The sequence below is a fragment of the Sminthopsis crassicaudata genome, chromosome 1 (assembly GCF_048593235.1).
Source record: "Sminthopsis crassicaudata isolate SCR6 chromosome 1, ASM4859323v1, whole genome shotgun sequence".
NCBI lineage: Eukaryota > Metazoa > Chordata > Mammalia > Dasyuromorphia > Dasyuridae > Sminthopsis > Sminthopsis crassicaudata.
This window is the reverse complement of record NC_133617.1, coordinates 31,841,452-31,860,938: the sequence shown is the minus strand read 5'-3', so window position 1 is coordinate 31,860,938 and position 19,487 is coordinate 31,841,452. Positions and strand designations below refer to the sequence as shown.

The window sequence follows — 19,487 nt, the reverse complement described above, 5'->3', positions numbered from 1 at the left end:
TCTCCTCTTTCTCCTCCAAAGTGAACTCTGGCTTGTCTTACTCCACTCCCTAATCCCTCCTACGATTATCTGAACAAACCAAAAGATCGAGCCAGCATAGAACAGTGAGAAGGGCCATTTTCCCAAGCATATGCTAATAAGAATATTGTCCAATATGTAATTAGCCCTAAATGCTTGGTTGTTTGATTCCAGTGCACGTATTCAGAGTTTCAGCCCTTTACAATTGAAGAATCTATTATAATTGGCAATACTTTCTAGTATGCTTATGAAACGATCCCTTTAATCCCATAAGTGAATAGTCATCTATTTTGGTAAGATAAAGACTTTATATTATAAATATATTTAAACATATTAAATGGTTATTAAAAGACTTTATATTATATACTAGATACATCTTTCAGAAAGACAATAAATTTTATTATTAGTAGTAATATTATTACATTAAGGAATAATCACTTCAGCAATCTTATTCATAATGCTTTATATAATTAAAGGGAAAATTTGTTTCTCTTGTATCCAGATCTGTCATTTTATTGGTGCATAAAACTCATGGTGAAGAAAAGAGCTATCCATATATCTGTATCCATCTCTATATCTAATCCATAGCTTTATCACTCTCCTTGTGTTTTTTCTTTTCTTTAAAACTTAAATATAAAGTAGGAAAAGAAAAAACAACAACATTGCCATGTGTATAACAAGATATGAAGGATTCAAAATATAAAGCAATCAATTTCCATTTCAAGAAAGCCCATATAATAAGCACTGCCCATTGTATTCAGATTTTCTTGTGTTTATGTCTAATTTTATCTCTCTATTCAAAAAATGCTTGCTTGGATTGAATCATGTAAACTTGGAGGGAGATCTCAGAGTAGACGGGGATGTTATTACATTTGTATTACATAATATATATATATATATATATATATATATATATATATATATATATATATATATGTATAATATTGTTGTTTAATTGTTTCAAATGTATCCAACTCCTCATGATTTCACTTGGGGTTTTCTTGGCAAAGATACTGAAGTGATTTGCCATTTCCTTCTCCAGCTCATTTTACAGATGAGGAAACTAAGACAAACAAGATAAAGTGACTTGACCAGGGTGACACAGCTAGTAAGTGTCTGATGCTAGATTTGAATTCAGGAAGATGAGTCTTCCTAGTTCCAAATCCAGTGCTCTATCTACTGTACCACTTAGATGTTCATCATATATATTATGTAATATATTATACATATGTATATATATGTATATGTATTTTTCAAAGAATTGTATGTGCTAATCAAATTTGTCCATGATTCATAGATGGGCAGCAAACATTTTGGATGGTACGTGCAGGTTCCAAAAGATTTTTGATTAATTGGAATGATGGCTCTAATCCATTAACATAAAATCGAATGGATTTTAAAGTATATACATACAGACATATACAAGAGGAGAGAAGCTTAATGGCAGAACATCTGAGAAAGACCTGGGAGTCTGATAGCAATGAAAAGCTCCATGTTATATGGAATCCAAGAAAGATGGTACCATCTTGGCTGTGTTAACAAAAGCGCTGCTTCCTGTGTTTAGTGTTGCTCAGAACAAATTTGGAGATTGGTTCTGGGCACCAAGTTTTAGGAAGGACATTGATGAACTGGAGTATCCAGAGAAAGGCAGCCAAGAAGGTATTAGAGGATTACCTGTTCAATGTATGTGAAGATCCATTGACAGAATAGGGTATATTTTTAGATTAAAAAGAGGATACTTGGGAGGAATATGATAATGATCTTTAAGCATTTGAAGGGATGTCATGTGGAAGAGGGACTAGGTTTGTTCCATTTGGCCCCAGAGGGTAGAAATGGGAGCCAGTCCTCTTCTGATGGAAGTTTTAGAAATGTGTAACTAGGATTAATGTGAGGAAAAACTTACTGACGAATATAATTATCCCCAAAGTGAAATGAGTTATCTCAGGAGGTGATAGGTTCCCCGTTAGTAGAGTTTCTCAAAGAAAGGTTGCATGGTCATTTGTTAGAGAAGTTTTAGACAGAATTCTCAGTTTGGATTGGACTAGATAGACTAAAGTTTGCTTCCAACTTTGTGGTTCTGATTTTTACATTTAAATAACACTTTTAACTCATCATTTTTTAAGAGTTGGAAGCAATTCCAAAGATCATCTCATTTTACCAGCAAAGAAACTAAAATAAAGAAGAGGCTGATTAAAATCATGTTAATAGTATAATTGCCAGAGTCTCCATTTGAACCAAGAACTCTTATTCCAGTTTTTTTTTTTTTTTTTGGAAAGAATTTTCATGAGTATTATCTTATTTTATTCCCATAATCTCTCTGTGATATAGTGACTTAACTTGAGCTGTTAGGAGCAGAAGAAGTGCTCTTATCTCCCTACTATTTAGTTTAAATGTTTTTTTTTTAATGAGTGGCTATGTCAAAAAAATAAAAGACAGCTTATGTACAAAACTTACATAGAGATTTATTAAAGATTGTTTTATAACAAGCTAGACCTTCAATGAGGAAACAAAGATAGATAGCACTTCAATTTTCTTTCAGATGCACAGAGAAGAAAGAATGAGCCTTGTTTTGGGCTTCCAGGCTGTCTTCCATTCCCCATCTGTGACGTGCAACCAGGATCTACAGATCATTGTGAGATATAGTAGCAAAAAGCAGCTTCTAAGCTTTTGCATGAGGCTTACCATGACACACATTAGGGATGTGCCATCAGTATCCTCAGTTCCCAGGGATTCTAAAGAAATCATTGGTGGACACATGAAGTGTGAGCTGAGGCTACTGCTCCCAAATCTACGTCTAAAATCCCTGAGGATTATAACTGATAGAGAGCAGTGAAGGAAGATGAAAAGACAGGAAGGATGGAGTGCAGGGCTCTGGCTGACCTCATGGTTGACCTTGTAATTATATTTTCTCTCTCTCTCTCTCTCTCTCTCTCTCTCTCTCTCTCTCTCTCTCTCTCTCTCTCTCTCTCTCTCTCTCTCTCAGCAATTGAGCTTAAGTCACTTGCCCAGGGTCACACAGCAGGAAGTCTTAAGTGTGTGAGATCAGATTTGAACTTGGGTCCTCCTGACTTCAGGCCTAGTGCTCTATCCACTGCACCAACTAGCTGCCCCAGCACGTACTTTTTAAAGATGGACCAAAAAGTCTAACATTTATTCATAGCTTTTGGTAGTGAGTACTTCATATCTTAAAATGTCTTAATAAGATAGTTAATAACAACAGCCAGTATTTACATAGCCTATTAAGGTTTGCCAAAAGCTTTATAAATATTATCTCATTTTATCCTCACAACCATCCTGGAAGGTTGATGGATGTTATTATTATCCTCATTTTACAGATAGGTAAACTGAGGCTGACAGCAGTTAAGTGACTTGCCTAGGTTCACATAGCTAAGAAAAATATAGAAGGGCAGATCTATTTATTTTTTTATTATATTTATTTATTTAGTTTTTGGGGATAAAACAAGTGGAGTTATGTGATTTGCCCAGGGGTCACACAGTTAAGAAAAATATATGAGGGCAGATTAATTTATATATATATATATACATATATATATATATATATATATATATATATATATTTTTTTTTTTTTTTTTTTTAATGTGAGGCACTTGGGATTATATGACACCTAGCTAGTAAGTGTTAAGTATCTAAGGCCACATTTGAATTCAAGCCTTCCAGACTCCATCTTTTCCATATTGTGCCATCTAGCTGCTTCTTGAAGGCAGATTTAAATTTAGGATTTTCCAATTTCAGGGGCAGAGCTCAATTCCCAGCACCATCTAGCTACTGCCAGATACAAAGACAGACAAGGGGATAAATTATATTGCTAAGGCTGATAAACTAGGCAGGTATTACTTTTTTTTTTCTATTTTGCAAATACAAATATTGAATTATCGAGATTAAGGAGTAGGGCCAAATAAGTCACTACCAAACTTTATCAGAGCAGAGACTAGAACCAGGTCTCCTAACTCTTAATCTGTTGTTCTTCCTGTTGGATGTTGTGCTTGCTGATGCATTCAGAGCTTCAAGGCAGGAGAGCACATATTTCCTTGCCTAAATGTTAATGTAATTGGTTAGACGGGTGAGTCCTTAAAAGAATGATCTCTAAGAGTTAGCCCTCTCCAGGACTGTTTGTGTCTATTAGGACTCCTGAAGCCAGTGTACTTTCCATCCTGCTTGGGAAAGCGTTCCCGGATCTTCCACCGGCTGCAGCTGGGCAGGATGGCAAGGTCAGCCATGTCCTTGGACCCAAAGAGCCAGTCAATGTAGCGCCCATAAGCACAGTGCCGGAGCCGGTCGTTCAGGGCGTCTGAATCCATCTCCAGGAAGGGCTCTTGGTAGAGCAAGATGAAGCGCAGGGTGGCCTTGGAGAGGACCAGCTCCTCAAAGAGGGCCGAGGTGGTGATACAGGGACCCTCCGTCCTGCGACAGCACAGCTCTTCCAGGAACTTGTTGCTCTCTGGGAGTAGGGATGGGTGGCAGTGCCCACAGCGGCACCACTCAGGCCTTGCATGGGATGGAGGACTTGGCTCTTCATTAAGGAGTTGAATTTCTGTAGAGCTGGGGCTGGTGTCAGGACGTGATGGGGGGGACATCTTGTCCAAGTCTTTGAAATCCTTCTGAGGTCTCTGCAAAAGACAAGGTTCCAGATTTATCCAAAATGACATGTCCCCATCCAACTACTTAAGAGATGGGATTTGGGGCAGTTAGATAGTGCAGTGGATAGAGCACCAGCCCTGAATTCAGGAGGACCCGAGTTCAAATCTGGTCTCAGACACTTAACACTTCCTGGCTGTGTGACCCTGGGCAAGTCACTTAACCCCAATTGCCAGAGGGGGGGGGTGTCTTCTGAAGAGGAACTGAATTCCTCACCTGCCTCCATACAGACACAAATCAACTTCACCTGATTAAACAACTGTTCATTAATTCAAGATACCTTGCTAGGTGTTAGAGACAAAAAAGTGACAGGTTCTCCCTACTCTTTGCAGAGGTGGAGGACTGTGGTATCAAACACTTTATATATGGAAGGAATTTTCCGGTTTGTTGTTTAGTTTTGCTCAACTGATTTTTCCCCTTCTTTTTCATTCTTATTTGGCAAAATGGGAATTATCTCTACACAATCAGCCAATGCGTCATTCTTTGGACTTGTGTCTCCAATGCCTAGTAGGGCACTTGACAATGAATGCCTGTTAACTATTTGGTTGATTCTCAGTAAAGAACAATAGAAAAACAAACTCCATACGCCATAAATTTAAGTAGTTTAACTTACTGAAATTTTTTCACCCTCCATATCTTGCAAACTTTCCATTAGTGAATCTTGATCTACCAGTCTAATGTATGACTCATCCACAAAGGAAACATATCTTGATGTCTAGAATAAAAAGGAGAAGAAAAAAATGACCCATTAATAATTATGAACACTTAGCATGATGGGATCATCTAGCAGATCGGGACACTGAAAACAGCACAAAGTCCAGATTCTGAAGTCCTTAGTATGTATTAGCTTGTGACCAAAGGCAAATTACTTCCCCTCCTCAGGTCTCACAGGGTCTTCAGTGCTTAGCACAGTGCCTGGAACATGGTAGGGGCTTAATAAATACTTGTTATTAATTGATTAATTAAAATTAGAGCATTGGATTAGATGGGAGTGTTGGATCTTCTCATGAGAAATTACTGTACAATTATTGTTCAAGGGCAAATATTTCATTCAGTCCTTTTTCAGTTGTGCCCAATCCTTCATTTTGGGATTTTCTTGGCAGATACTGGAGTAGTTTGCTGTTTCCTTCTCTAGTTCATTTTACAGATGGGGAAACTAAGACAAAAAGGGGTAAATGACTTGCCTAGAGTCACACAGTTTATTATTTGAACTCAGCAAGATAAATCTTCTTGATTCCAAGCCCAGCATTCCATCTACTGTAGCACCTAGTTGCCTAAAGCAATTATAATCTATTTTTCGCCTCCCCAGATACAGAGACCCAGTGCAATTTTAATTATGTCCATTAATCCAATTCCCAAGTCCATCTAGGAGTCAAAAATGAGGCCTTTATATCTTGCCCACCAGCCTGGGACATTGCGTATTAAAAGAACTTTCTTTGCTGCTTTAACCTAAGTTGATCACATCTCCAAGTATCATTTATAAACTCTTGAAATTATTTGTATTTTCTAAATTATTAGTACTTTAATATAAGAAAATGCCCAGAACTCTGTAGTATAGCCAAGTGAAATATTTAGAAATAACTGATCACCTCTCCCAATCCCACCCAGTAATTTCATCCTGATTTCAGTTCCAAAAAGTACTGTTTTTTTTCCCCTGATGAAGATGAATGCTTATTTAAGGTTTTAAAAATCTGTCTAATAAATAAGGAATATTTCATTCAACCATGCGATAAAGTAAAGGTATCTATTTTCTTGGATTAAAAAAGAATGATGTGAGGTTTTTGTAAGTCTTTGAGAGTTAACTTCACATAAAACTTTGTAAAAACCCCAATATTAAGGCTATCTTCCTTCTATCCTATATTTATCTTAAGTATATTTATTTATATGTTATCTCCTCATTTAGAAATTAAACAATTAAACTACTTGAGGGTGGGTATTATTTTGCTTTTTCTTTGTATAATGGGGATCTGTTCTTAGACCACCAAAATGGAGTCATCTACAAGAAAGATGCTGGGGAATCTGCTTCTGGGAGACAAGAGAACTGATAAATACATGGACTGTCTGTGCTAGCCTATCTTGGGGTTGAAAGCAACCTTTTCCCGGTCGAATTATCGAGACTAAGGAGTAGGGCCAAATAAGTAACTACCAAACTTTATCAGAGCAGAGACTCCCCTACTCAATCTGTTGTTTTTCCTATTAGCTAAAACTGTCTTAAAAACAATTTACCTGAGCACAGTCTAGGTTCTTCCTGAATTTGCATTTTTATCTGAAGATGAAGGATTTCTCTCAAACCAGGTAACACCATTCAGTTCTGAGGATCACCTCTCTCATATTTCCCTTAGGCCATATAGTGCTGAGAAATGGGCCTGAGTTTTGTTTTTGTTTTCCCCTATGGTCCTTTTCAGTTCTAGACTGTATAAGTGACATGGGAATTCAAGTCATGAAGATCTAGGAATACAGGAATCTTGTGTTACAGCCAGCCGTGAAGGCCTAAGAAACAAGCATCTGGGATGCTAGCTCAGTGGGGTTTTGGACCTGAAAAATTGGTGGTAGGTGCTTAATGAAAGCTTAGTCTGGGATCTCATCAATTTGTATGAAGCCTGAAGCCTAAAACCTAAGAAGAAATGAATTCTTTAGTTGCTGTTTTGCGGCTTCAATCCATGGTTGATTCCCTACCCTGAGAGCACTCCTCTTGGCCAAATTGTGAAGCTTGTTTTCCTTATCCTTCTGCTTCCCACTTTTGTTCGGAGCCACCTTATAAACAACAGTCTAGCCTAAGAAGACTCAAAGTTAGTAGTCTGTGAGTAAAGAATGATGAAGTTTAGTAGCACATATAGGATCAAACCCATGACGCTAGTGTCCTTTATGGGATAAAATTCCCCTCAATTGCTAACCAGCTTTGTAACTGTGGCCCACATATTTAAACTTTCCAGGCCCTCAGTTTTCTAATTTTTAAAATAAAAGGGTTAGACTAGATGGCCAATGAGGTCACTTCTAGGTCTAGACCTATGAGCCTCTGGGTACCAACTGCCTTTTTTTCTTTTTTAATCACATTAGTGTGCCGGCATTAACTTGAGGAAGACATTAACCCTTACCGGTATAGGCTGGCCAATGGTTTCATATTTCTTTTCATAGTAGTATTCATTGACAGAACAGGACTCACAGACCTTACAAGTACGATAAAGCCAAGATCCACAGCATTTGTTTGTGTACATCCGAATAAGAAAGTCAATCAACACTGTGGCCTAAGGGGAAAAAAAAAGGGGGGGGGAGTTAGAACTCTTCTTAAACCAAAAAGGTTTCAAAACTGTAGAATATAAAATTGCTTACCAAACCAAAGTAGGAGAGGGTGGACCCAATGTACACAATCAGTTGGATAATATCAAATTTTCCTCCCTTAAATAAAATGGAAAAAGGTTATTTAAAATTCAGGATGGAAGCACTTAGGCCCAAACATCACAATTTCCTTTGATGGATTGTCAGAGGGAACACCCATTGAATAGCAAAAATTGACAGAGCCATTAAAGTGCTCATGGGAAATGTCACAATAAAAGTAAGTTGACAGACAGGCAGGGAATAACTAAAAGGTTTCAAGGGATTTGATTTGCATTTGCCTTATTCCTGGGATCCAGCTTGGATCTATTTGGGCCTGGTGGAAGCTCTGATTTGAGAAGTTCTTTGGGTCAGCACTTGAAGGAAAAACTAGTGCTGAATCATTTTTCCTTTAGAATGTGAAACTTTTGAACCAGCTACCCCACTATGGATCTGCAAGATTGTCTTGGCTGCTACCAGTTAGCCAGCATAGCACAACTTCTTCTCCATGTGTCTTGTTGCCTATGTACAGGTATAATTAGTTCTTGCTTTGGGCATCAGACACGAGCTTCAGTTTCCTTTCCTCTAAAATAGGAACAATAATATTGGGATTTCAACCTTTTAGGGTTGTTGCCAATACTTTGTAGACTGTATAATGAATAAGTTAACCTGTGGTATAGGGAATTCTGGATGAGGGAATTCTCTTTATTCTGAGAGAATTTTTTCTGCAGCTCCTAGTCTCAGAAAGTAGCCTGGAGGTGTTAACCAGGATCAATTAGTGCTAGGATTGGAAAGCTGGTCTCTCTGACTCTGACTCTAGCTACTTTACCATACTACCTTCCAATAACATGAACTACCTTGCAATGAATCATCATTATTATTCAATAATTATAATATGATTAAGAAGCTTAACAAATACCAACAGAATTTTTAAAAATTCAGGTGTTAGCTGAGCATTATAGCACCTGCCTGTAGTCACCGAGACTGATAGATTAATTGAGTTTAGGAATTCTGAGTTTCAAAAGAGTCAAAGCCAATAGATTGTCCACTCTGACACTAAAATGGTGAATCAGGTTAATTAAGGAGAGGATGAACCAGTCTAGCTAAGGAAAATGAACAGGTTAAAATTTCAGAGCCCAAAAGGAGTGGAATCAGATCTGGAAGTAGTTGCTGCAAAGATAGGAAGGATAAGGCAATTCTCATTCTCAAATTAAACAAACAAACAAATGAATAAACCTATAAACAAAAAAAAAGAGATGATAAATAAAGAGATAAATAAAAAATGCATGAATATATGATCATTCAAATGTTAGCTTTTCCTTGTAGTTTTTCCTTTAATTATTAATTATAAAGTATAAAGGTTGTTTCTTTCCCAGTTTAACTGCATGAGAGCTAGCTTGTAATTACTGAGCCAGAAATACTTCTGAATAGTTCTAAGCACAAGCAGAGAGTTGAAGGGGGTGAGGTTGGGGGAGGAGGCAATACTTACCGTGCCGAATACTAGAATGTCAAATCGGATCCCAAAAGCTTTGATGAGAGTTCGTTTTTCTATACCGTCTTCCATATAGTATTTGGCATATCTATAAGAAGGAAGAGATCCACACTTAAAAGCCTCTGGTGATGCTGTTAAGGGAAGAAAAAAAACCCCCACAAAGAAGCAAATATCCTTCTGTGTGTTGGGACGTTGGATCTCAATGGATTTGGATGATGGGGTAGATCACACCCAGGTTTGCAAAAGGGCTAGACCTCATGGGCATAATATGGAAAACTAGATCTGACTGAGTTATTTGGAGTTGGAAGAGACCTTAGAGCCCTCTTCATTTTACAGATGAGGAAACTGAGGCAAACAGGGTTAAGTGATATGCTCAGGGTCACACAGTGTGTCTAAGATCAGATTTGAACCCATGCTTTAGCTGCCTTCTCCCTCTACTTTTATAGGACACTGGAAGAGATGGGAAAGGGGTCTTATGGAACCCTTTTCATTGATCAATTCCTTCCAGAATCTCCATTTTGAGGAAGCTATTCTTCTTTCTCTGGTCTGCTATACCATTGTGAAGAGGGGACTTCCCTATTTCCCTTTTCGGTGTTGTCTTTTCCCATTAGAATATACCGTCTTTAAGGGAAGTGCTATCTTTCTTATAACTTGTATTACTATCTCCAGGTGCCTGGCATACAGTTAGTGCTCAATAAATGCTTATTGTTTTGACTTCCTGACTCTAAGTTAATCATCCTATCCACTACTCCATTCTGTTAAGATAAAGAAAAGAGACTTAAAGAAAGGATAAGTGCAAGGATTTAGAATCATTCTCCAGGGTCACATAAGTCCTGTAAGGATGAAAAATATTGAGTTGGGATTGGATGGGCCCTTAGTAAGTCAATTACCAAAGCATTTATTAATAATATTATGCCAAATTCTTTTGTTCTAAATCATCCAAGTCGTTTTGCCCTCTGAGGAGCCAAGCCCTCAATGGGGAGAGGGAGGCAATGCTTGCTGGTCCATTTTCTAGTGTGGCTTTGTTCTTCTAGTCCAAGAATTCAATCCAAACCCAAGAACCGTTCCTCAGGGATTTCATCCCCAAGGCTCCACCTCCACTAATCCAAGATCAACATAGCTCATCAATTACACAGTGAGTAGCTGCTTTCTAATTTGCTATTAAGATGAATAAGCTGCTCGCCCTAAAAGGTCATTAAAACCTTTATGAGAACAACCAGAGAAAAGCGACATTTAAGATCAAACTCCAGAAGTCCTATTACATCTTGGGAAATAATAGCATTGCCTTCTGGGCTATCATTAAAGGCTTAGAACACTAAGGGGCTTGTCCTTACATACTGGTAATTGGAGGCTGCATGGATTCCAACAAAGGGAGCAGGGACACAGGAACACAAGAAACCAGCCAGTCCACAAGCACTTATTAAGTGCTTACTATATATAGCCACTGCCAAATGTACAAATGACCCTCCTCTGCCATCTTTGCCCAAACTCCAGAGTTTGAGTCTTTTGAAATGGATGATTAATAACTCTTGAGTTTCATGTCACAGAAGTTCGATTCTACTCCCTAACTTTGTCTTCTTTGTGCTTTTCTTCTTTTAGAATTGATGTAGGTGGAAGAGGGCTAGACTTGGAGCTGGTAAGAAGCTGGGTTAAATCATGTTTCTTGTGGCCATGTATCACAACTGCTCTGAATAGCAGTTTCTTCATCTTTGGACTAGGGATAATAAAAAGGTTATTTTATATCATTTATATTATATGTGATATTAAGTATCATGCATATGATATATCATAACATGGTATTATGTAATATATTACATATCATATATGTGATATTAAGTATCATAGGTATGATATTACATATCATATTATCTGTTTTATATGATAGGGTTGTTGGTGATGACCAAAAGAGGTTAAAGAATGGACTTCAAGGTAGAAAAGCTTACATTTCTCTGTCACTCTGAGGTCTTCAAATAGTTATCTCTCTCTCTCTCTCTCTCTCTTTTTCTCTCTTTCTCTCTCTCTCTCTCTCTATCTCTCTCTCTCTCTTTCTCTCTCTCTCTCTCTCAATCTCTCTCTCTCTCTCTCTCTCTCTCTCTCTCTCTCTCTCTCTCTCTCTCTCTCTCTCTCTCTCTCTCTCTCTCTCCCTCTCCTCTCTCTCTCTGTCTCTGTCTCTCTGTCTCTCTCTCTCTCTCTCTGTCTCTCTGTCTCTCTCTCTCTCTCTCTCTGTCTCTCTCTCTCTCTCTGTCTCTGTCTCTGTCTCTCTCTCTCTCTCTGTCTCTGTCTCTGTCTCTGTCTCTCTCTTTCTCTCTCTCTCTCTCTCTCTGTCTCTCTCTCTCTCTGTTTCTCTCTCTCTCTCTCTCTGTCTCTCTCTCTGTCTCTCTCTGTCTCTCTGTCTCTCTCTCTCTCTCTCTCTCTCTCTCTCTCTCTCTCTCTCTCTCTCTCTCTCTCTCTCTCTCTCTCTCTCCATCCATCCATCCCTTCATCCATCCATCCATTTATGTGTTCATTCATTCGTTTATTTATTTATTTTGCTGAGGCAATTGAGGTTAAGTGTCTTGCCTAGGATCGCACAGCTAGGAAGTGTTAAGTATTAAGCGTCTGAGGCCACATTTGAATTTAGGTCCTCCTGATTTCAGGGCTCCATCCACTGCACCACCTAGCTGCCCCTCCAAATAGTTTTAAAATTATAAAATTATTATCTCCTTTGATTCTCACAACTTTGAGAACCAGGGACTACCATTACCCCCATTTTATGGAGGAAGAAACTGAGACAGACAAAGGTGAAGGGAATTGCCAGTTATATCTTTAGGAAGTAGGCACAATTATTATCCCCATTTTAAAAAGGAGGAAACTGAGGCAGAAAGAGGTAAAATGATTTGTCCAGTGTCACATAACCAGTAAGTACCTAAAGTTAGATTTGAATTCAGGTCTTTCTGACTCCAAATGCAGCTCTTTAGTTACTGTTTTCACTTTTGTTCTTCTGTTTCCCAGAATTCTGGCATAGCTATTTAATAAATACTTGTTAAATTGAAACGAGATAAAAATGGTATTGTTTTATTATAAATATTAAATGTTCTTTAAATATGTGGAAAGATGATTAAGAATACGCCCTCTGCTATTGCTATTATAAAGTCTGGGTATTCTGATATGTTCAAGATCCCCCAAAAGTTTTAACGTAGCTTGAACCTATTGAAAGTCAAAATTTCAATTTTGAAGATAGAACGGTAAGAAACAAATTTAGCATGCAGTCCATAAATCATTTGATAATTACAATGGGTACTTCAAAAAAAGTTCACATTTGATTAATCATTTAATTATTTGTTTATTTAAGTTATTAAAACTTAAGCCATGCTAAGACTTTTGGGATACAGTATGTGTGTGTTTATTTATTTAGTTCTTTCAGTCATGACCCCATTTGTGACCCCATTTGGAGTTTTCTTGGCAAAGATCCTAGAGAGTGGTTTGCTGTTTCCTTCTTTAGCTCATTTTATAGAGAAGGAAACTGAGGCAAGAAGGATTAAGTGACTTGCCCAGAATCAACTAGCTAGTGTCTGAGGTTGGAGTTGAACTCATGAAGATGAGTCTTTCTGACTCCAAGTCTGGCACTCTGTGCACTATGGCACTCCATAGTTGCCATGTATATGACATATCATATGTATCATGTACGTATATTTGTATGAATCCTAAAGTAATATTTTGTCTACTACCATAAAAAATGCTCTCCTCAACCCAGCAGAAATGGCCACTGCTCACACCTGGCAGCTAAAGTGGGACTTCCCATAGACAACTTTGAGCTTGGGCCTCTGATTGCCTCTCATGCTTTTTCTTTCACATCACTGTCTTATTTCTGAGCTCATCAGCCATCTGCTCTCAGCACTAGTCATCCACAGAGAAGTGAGGCAGAGAAAATTGGTTCCAAGGGTGTGTTTGGAGGCAGTGTTGTTAAATTTTCAGGGTGAGCATTTACGCCTCAGAAACTGGCAAACGCTATAAATGGTGGCTCGAGTTATTGTTTGATTGATTATCTAGATTACAGAAAGTGATGGATAAAATTTTAGCAATATAAACTATGCTTAAAAAATATGCTGAACATGTTTTCTAAAAAAAAAAAAAAAAAAAAACATTTACCAACACATTCCTGGTTGGTCCAGGAGAACAAGGTTCTCACATTTTGCTAGGCCTAGGGAAGCTGAAGTTAAGTGACTTATCCAGGGTCACACAGCTAATAATTATCTGAGGTTGAACTTGAATTCGTGTAAATGAATCTTCCTCTCTAACTAAATATCCTTTTCAGCTCTGGACTCATGATTGCAGAAAAGGTTCAAAAAGGAATCAAGCTCTTTTACCTCAAACCTTGCTGTGTTGAATCCTCATTGTGGACTAGAGGAAATCACTTAACAAAAGCTTTGGTGTGACTTTAGACTAAAGCTAGAGCAGCCAGGTGGTGCAGTAGATAAAGTGCTAGTATGGAAGGCCTGAGTTCAAATCCAACTTCAGTCACTTCCTAGCTGTGGGACCTTGAGCAAGTCACTTAATTCTTTTGGGCTCTGTTTCCTCATCTGTAAAATGGAGATATTAATACCTTGCATGGTTGTTGCAAAGATCAAATTAGAATATATTTGTAAAGGTGCTTAGCACACAGCCTGAAACATAGGCACTACATACGTTAAATATGTGTTTATTCCCTTCTCTTTTCCCAAAAAAAGAGTTGGAAGGTGCTTAATATACAGGATAGATCATCAGATCAGCAATTTATTTTCTTTACTGCACAAGAAATACTTAAAAAATACAAAAGAGTCTAAAAACTATTGATACTTAAATGTTACTTATAATTATATTGTTAATTTAATATTATACCCTCCCAGGAGGCTGATATTGAAAACATGATTAGAACCATAGCTAGCACACAGATAGTGTTTTACAATTTACAAAATACTTAAATTAACTTATTTGATTCTCATAACAACCCTATGAGGTAAGGCTGTTATTAAACCCATTTTACTGATGAGGAACTGAGGCCCAGAGAGGTTAAGCAACTTATCCAGGATCACAGGGCTGGTAAGTGGCTGAGATTCTATTTAATGAATGTTATAATAATGGATGTGGGAGATTGCTGGAGTTCAGCAATTTCATTTGCCTCCTCACGTTTGAACAACTCCCTGCTGCTCTGTACTTTTGACAAGCCAGAAGAAGGGTTAGACCCCCAAGAAAAAGAAAAGAAAGAGGGAAAAGAAGGATATGGGGATATCTAGAGAGCAGAAGTTCTTAAATTGGTGAAAAATTCCAACTATATTCATAGTTGGGGGGTAAGGGAGAACAGAGGCTTTGCTTGAGCTTATTTCTCAAGAAGTGGCAGTTCAGCACTTTATAAGGTGTGCTCCAAACAGAGGAGAAAATGTTCCATGCTTTTTAAATCAGTATTTAAACATCTCGTTAATACATTGCCATCCCACCACCATTTACCTCCTAATTTCAATGAATCAGATTAATTTGGAATATATTAGATAGATATAACATTTTAGAACTGAGGCAATTCCTCCCTTGGAGGAAAAAGCTCTTAAATGCCTCTTGGAGGACTGTGTTGGCTCTGGGGTCATCATGCATTGGTTTTATGTACCTGAAAGATCCTGATAAAACTGAAGCTAACCAACTATTCTCTGGATGCAAAGACTTCAAGATTGTTGTGTCTTCCAGGCGACGGAAACTATATTTGGGGCTACAGGAGTGGAACCAAGCGTCTAGGTTACAGTCCCAGGAGATCTCAATGCCCACAATTCCACCCTGTAAAAGAGAAAAGAAATTAACATGAAGGACTGCTAAACATTGGGCTTCACCATAATAAAACAAGTCCTCTGCTTTAGCTGAACCCATCTACACTTTCTCAGCATCACACTTGGTAATTTTCTGTACCTTTGCTTAGGCTATTGTCATCACCATGGAGTTTAATCTTTTTTTTTTTTTTTTCTGGGACAATTGGGGTTAAGTGACTTGCCCAGGGTCACACAGCTAGGAAGTGTTAAGTGTCTGAAACTAGATTTGAACTCGGGTCCTCCTGACTTCAGCATTGGTGCTCTATCCACTGCACCAACTAGCTGCCCCAGAGTTTAATCTTAAGAGAAAAAGAATGGGGGAAAATAGATCTAACTTTCTGTTCCAATCAATCAACAAACATTTATTCAACAGCTAATATGCACTAGGCACTGCGTAAATCAAAACATAAGTGAACCGGCTAATTCCTTTAAGAATTTCACATTCACACCTCATGTAAATGAATCTTCCCCTCCAACTTAAATATCCCTTAAGCAGCCAAGACATAAGTGAAACAGTTGATTCCTTTAAGAATTTCAGATTTCATGAACTGATGCTGAGTGAAATGAGCAGAGCCAGGAGATCATTGTACACAGTAACAAGACTATAGGATGATCAATTCTGATGGACGTGGCCCTCTTCAACATTGAGATGATTTGGACCAGTTCCACTTGTGCAGTGATGAAAAGAGCCATCTATACCCAGAGAGAGAACCGTGGGAACAGGGTGGAACACAGCATAGCATTCTCACTCTCTCTGTTATTATTTGCTTGTATTTTGTGTCTTTTTTCTCGGTTTTTCCTTTTTTTTCCTTCTTGATCTGATTTGTCTTGTGCACCAGATGTCTGTGTGAATATGTATACACATATTGGATCTGGCATGTATTTCAGCATATTGGACAGCCTGCTGGATGGGGGAGGGGATAGGGGGAAGAAAGGGAAAATTTGCAGCAGGGGGTTATGTAGGGGTCAATGTTGGAAAAATTATCCATGCATATACTTTGTGAATAAAAAGCTTTAACAATAATTATTTTTTAAAATTTCACATTCAGTAGGAAGGACACAATATTCATTTATTCAAAAACCATTTCTTGTACACCAGGTACCTGGGGAACTAAAAAAGAAAACAGATCCTGCTCTCAAGGTAACCCTATAGATTCCATTTGATTGTGAATTCGTTCTTGCCCCTCCCCCCCCCAAGCTCACAGATCACCCATCTCTACCTCCTTGATCAGTTAGAATACATTTTTCCTAGTCTCCAAGGGGAAGGAAGATACTTACCTAGCTGATCACAACCAGAAATCAGAAAGAAAGCCTTATGCTTTGTCTCAGTTCTGCCTTTGGGAATATATCTATGACATCTATTTAATAAATAGCTTATAAAACAGACTTCTAGACAATCTCCTTGACACACCACACCAGGATATAGATCCTCACTTATATTTTCTGTGAAATGCCAAAATCTCCTCAGAATTGATCCTTCTTTAGAGAACTCATAAACCAACGGCTTATCTAAACCAGTCGCATTTAATTAAAAAATCAAATCTCAAACAAAAATAAAGGATCTGTGTAAAAGGAATAAAAATCTCTAGGGAAAAAAAGAGAATCCCTACCTTGTCTAAGAGAAAGAAGAGAGGGAGAACATATCCTCAGCTACTTGCCCTCATAACCAATATGTGATATGCCCACTGGCTGCTACTGCTTACTGGTGCCTGGTTGCCATGTGGGAGACAATCTGCTTTCATGCAGTTCCTGCTCATCTCTCCAGCTCCCAAGCTTTGCATGGCTACCAGATTTTATTTTTCTTCTTTCCAATATTCTGCATAGCTGTAATCACCAACTCCCTCATGCAATGGAACTATCTCTGTAATCGCTCAGAAACTTTTGGAAGGGGCTACATCAGTATATACAGAATAAATTTAAAATCTCTAGGTGACAGTTATAATGGGCACAAGCAGTTGGGGGTTTAGGCTTCTTGTACAAAATGGTGTTTCAGTTACATCTTAAAGAAGTTAGGGATTCTTTGAAGTAAAGGGGAAAGGAGTGTGTTCTGGGAAATGGGAAATGGCTGGTCCAAGTCCTTAACTACAGGGGCAACTAGGCCTTTGCCCGCTGGCTTGTGGAATACCTGTACTGCTTATTATGTTTTAGGTTCCTTACATAACATTTTTGTAGGAGAATTAGGAGAAGTCTTACCTCTTGGGCATGATATCCAAGTCATCTGGTCCCTTTTGTGACTATTCCCACTTTATATGGTGGTTGCTACTGTCTATTCATTCCCCTCTGAACTCTGAACCAAATTCACATAAGGATGCCTGGAAAGATATTTTTCATAGTAAAATGGCTCTACTTACATGAACGGCCACAGATGAAAAATTGTCCCCTGTTTCCTGTAAAACATCTCCCAGCCGGAAAATTGGACAGTCTGGTCTGAGGGTCTTGTGAAATGTACAGTAAATGTTTGTTTCAGGCAGGATATTTCTTCTGCAAAAGTAAAAAACAGGTAACTGAATCACATTTTTTGAAAAGTTGTACCTACTTCCTTTTTAGTAGTGAATGAATGAATGAATGAAAAGCAATTTATATAAGTTTGCAGGGGAAATGAAAAACAAACAAACAAACAAAAAAACTTACGTGCTATAATTGAAGCCTGGGAAGTGAATGCTGTTCTTTATGAGGACAGTAAAGTTTTCAGCACTGGCCAGGAGTGCCGGCCTAAGACAAAAAAGTACAGGATGTGTTTTGGTAATCATTGTCCAGCACCAGCTAGGGAAAAGTTTGGACATTTCCACAAAAATACGTTTGGGATTGCATTTTGTGCAAAAACCTAAGCAGAAACTCAGGGATGTGGAATTGGGAATACTGTACGTTCAAAAAGACATTAGTCCTTGACTCTTAAAGACCTCGCATCTGAGTAAGAAGGCAGATGCTTTTTGTTCAGTCTTTGTTACTTCATTTTTATGTTTTCTTAGTAAAGATAGTGGAATGGTTTGCATTTCCTTCTCTAGTTCATTTTACAGATGAATGACTTGCCCAGAGTTACATACTAGGGAGTATTTAAGGCTGGATTTGAAAATCATGAACATGAATCTTCCTGATTCTTAAGTCCAGTGCTCGATTCACTATGATACCCAGTTAACCGGGGAGGCAGGACACATATAACAATATTCAATCCAATTCTACAAATATTTATTAGATTCCTATTGGATGAAGGCATTTTTCAATCTAAAGACAAAATTGAGGGGAAAATGATTCCTATTTTCAAGTATCTTACTTAGATCCTGGGAAATATAACAGGCAAATAAATAAAAGATTTTCTGAGAAGGAGATTGTACTAACAATTAGGGAGATCAGGAAACTCTGCCTATAGGAGGCAATTTATGAACTGATCTTTGAAGGAAGCTAGGGATTCTAAAAAATTAAGGTAAGGAGTGAGGGAATTCCAGGAATGAGGTGGGGAGTCAGCCTCTGTGAAAGTATGGAAGGGGATGGAATGCTGAGGTCAGGGGGCTCCAAGAGGGCTGGCTTGAATGGAAAATAGCATAAATCTTGGCTGAAACAGAAAGTCATCTATAAAGAACTCTTTCCTCATTGGTGGAGATTGATTACTCATTATCTAAAGTTGTGTGAAAGGCACATGGCATCAATGAGAGCTGGGGAGAAGAAAGACCTGCTCTTTTGGGAGCTTCCAGTTATTTTAGTGCAGCCAACAAAATTACTTCATACTTTTCTCCCATATCTTTTTTATTTCCTTCTCTCTATCACCAATCTTGACTTCAAAGAACTATTGGATTAGGATGCCTTCATTCTCTCAATGGAGGTGTGATGGACTAGGCCCAGGACGAGGCATATTGACAAACATGGTCAAGTGCTGGTTGGTTTTTCTTAGGTCGTTGAGGCTTTTCAGTCATTATCTTTGTTAAAAATTCTTTTTACAATTAACAAAGGAAAAAAACCATAACATAATTTATTTATTTTTATATACTTTATTTTTTTAAATTAATTTTATAATTATAACTTTTTTTCTGACAGTAATTTTTTACAACATTATTCCTTGCACTCACTTCTATTCCGAATTTTCCCCTCCTTCCCTCCATCCCCTCCCCTAGATGGCAGGCAGTCCTATACATGTTAAATGTGTTACAGTAATATAATATTATTTAAAAATTAAATTAAAAGAAAAAAAGGAAAATCTCAGAAG

General features: G+C 37.9%; 1 protein-coding gene across 1 annotated transcript in view; it reads right to left on the bottom strand.

Moving 5' to 3' along the window:
* Positions 1–2,931: 2,931 nt before the first annotated feature.
* LOC141560103 (P2X purinoceptor 7-like) overlaps positions 2,932–19,487 on the bottom strand; it is a 30,821-nt gene continuing 14,265 nt past the window's right edge. Inside the window, exons 6-13 of the mRNA XM_074297784.1 lie at positions 17,921–18,001; positions 17,641–17,770; positions 15,097–15,260; positions 9,477–9,567; positions 8,006–8,071; positions 7,771–7,920; positions 5,289–5,390; positions 2,932–4,647 (exon numbers count right to left, since the gene is read on the bottom strand). Of these exons, the coding sequence (XP_074153885.1) occupies positions 4,093–4,647; positions 5,289–5,390; positions 7,771–7,920; positions 8,006–8,071; positions 9,477–9,567; positions 15,097–15,260; positions 17,641–17,770; positions 17,921–18,001 (1,339 nt within the window). The 3' untranslated portion in view covers positions 2,932–4,092. The remainder of the gene's footprint in view (positions 4,648–5,288; positions 5,391–7,770; positions 7,921–8,005; positions 8,072–9,476; positions 9,568–15,096; positions 15,261–17,640; positions 17,771–17,920; positions 18,002–19,487) is intronic.